Genomic DNA, 1152 nt, shown 5'->3' on the forward strand with positions numbered 1-1152 from the left:
GGGCACCGCTACAGCGACAAGGACGTGTGGAAGCCGGAGCCGTGCCGGATCTGCGTGTGCGACACGGGGACGGTGCTGTGCGACGAGATCATGTGCGAGGAGCTGCGGGACTGCCCCAGCCCCGAGATCCCCTTCGGAGAGTGCTGCCCCATTTGCCCCACCGAGCAGCCCAGCGGTTGTAATTTATTTATTTCCCTTCATTAGAGAATTAATAAATAAATTACCCGGCCATGGATGGCGCCATCCATGCGGCAGCGCAGGGAAAAGGCAACTTCACCCCCAAATCAAGGGGGGAAAATCGGCCCCAGGGGAAAAATCATCGAGGTTTTCAGCCCTGGTTGAAAATTTGGAGGTTTTGGGGAGTTTTAGACAGGAAAACAATGGGGGTAAGGGTGGTGGGAGGGGATTTTGCACCCCTGGCAAAAGGGCTTTGGTGGAAATCCCCCGAAATTGTGGGAATGCACCCCAAAATGAATGGAGACCCCACAGACAGCCCCAAGCAGGGTTCCCAATTGTGGAATTTCACCCCAAAGTGAAGGAAAACCCTAAACCCACTTCCCCCAAACCTCCAAAACCCCCAAAGTTGCCTTTTTTTAACCCTTCCCTGCCCCAGCTGGGGGGGATTAAAGGGTTGAGTGCCCCCAAAAAGCCTCCAAACCCCTACGAAAAGCCCCCTCGAGCCCCTCGCCGCTGGCCCTGCTTTGGGGGAGCCCCCAGTGCCCCCCAGTTTGGCCCAACAGCCCGACCAGGATGGAGCCACCTCGTGTTGCCCCCACTCCAAATTCCTGTGTGTCCCTCCCCATTAATTTCTCTTTATTTTTCTTTTTTTTTTTATTATTTCCTACAGGGAAGCCTGGCCCCAAGGTGAGTGAATCTGGGGGCAATTGTCCCGAATTTTGGGGTGGTTTTGGTGGGCCAAAATTGGGAATTCAGTGGGAATTTTGTGGCAGTTTTGGGGTCGCTGTTTCATCCTTTGCTTTGCCTCGGGGGGCTTTTGGGGAGGTTTTCTGTTCATCGCTGGGGGTCAGAGAGAGGAATTTTGGGGCAGTTTTGGGCCCTTGGGGGTCAGAGAGAGGAATTTTGGGGCAGTTTTGGGCCCTTGGGGGTCAGAGAGAGGAATTTTGGGGCAGTTTTGGGCCCTTGGGGGTCAGA

The 1152-nt window shown here is 54.7% G+C and overlaps 1 protein-coding gene across 1 annotated transcript in view; it reads left to right on the top strand.

The window, feature by feature from the left end:
- LOC102031754 (collagen alpha-1(II) chain) overlaps positions 1-1152 on the top strand; it is a gene marked incomplete at its 5' end in the record, with an annotated part of 17477 nt that continues 16325 nt past the window's right edge. Inside the window, 2 exons of the mRNA XM_031065309.1 lie at positions 1-175; positions 848-864. Coding sequence (XP_030921169.1) covers positions 1-175; positions 848-864 — 192 coding nt within the window. The remainder of the gene's footprint in view (positions 176-847; positions 865-1152) is intronic.

The sequence above is a fragment of the Geospiza fortis genome, unplaced genomic scaffold (assembly GCF_000277835.1).
Source record: "Geospiza fortis unplaced genomic scaffold, GeoFor_1.0 scaffold1828, whole genome shotgun sequence".
NCBI lineage: Eukaryota > Metazoa > Chordata > Aves > Passeriformes > Thraupidae > Geospiza > Geospiza fortis.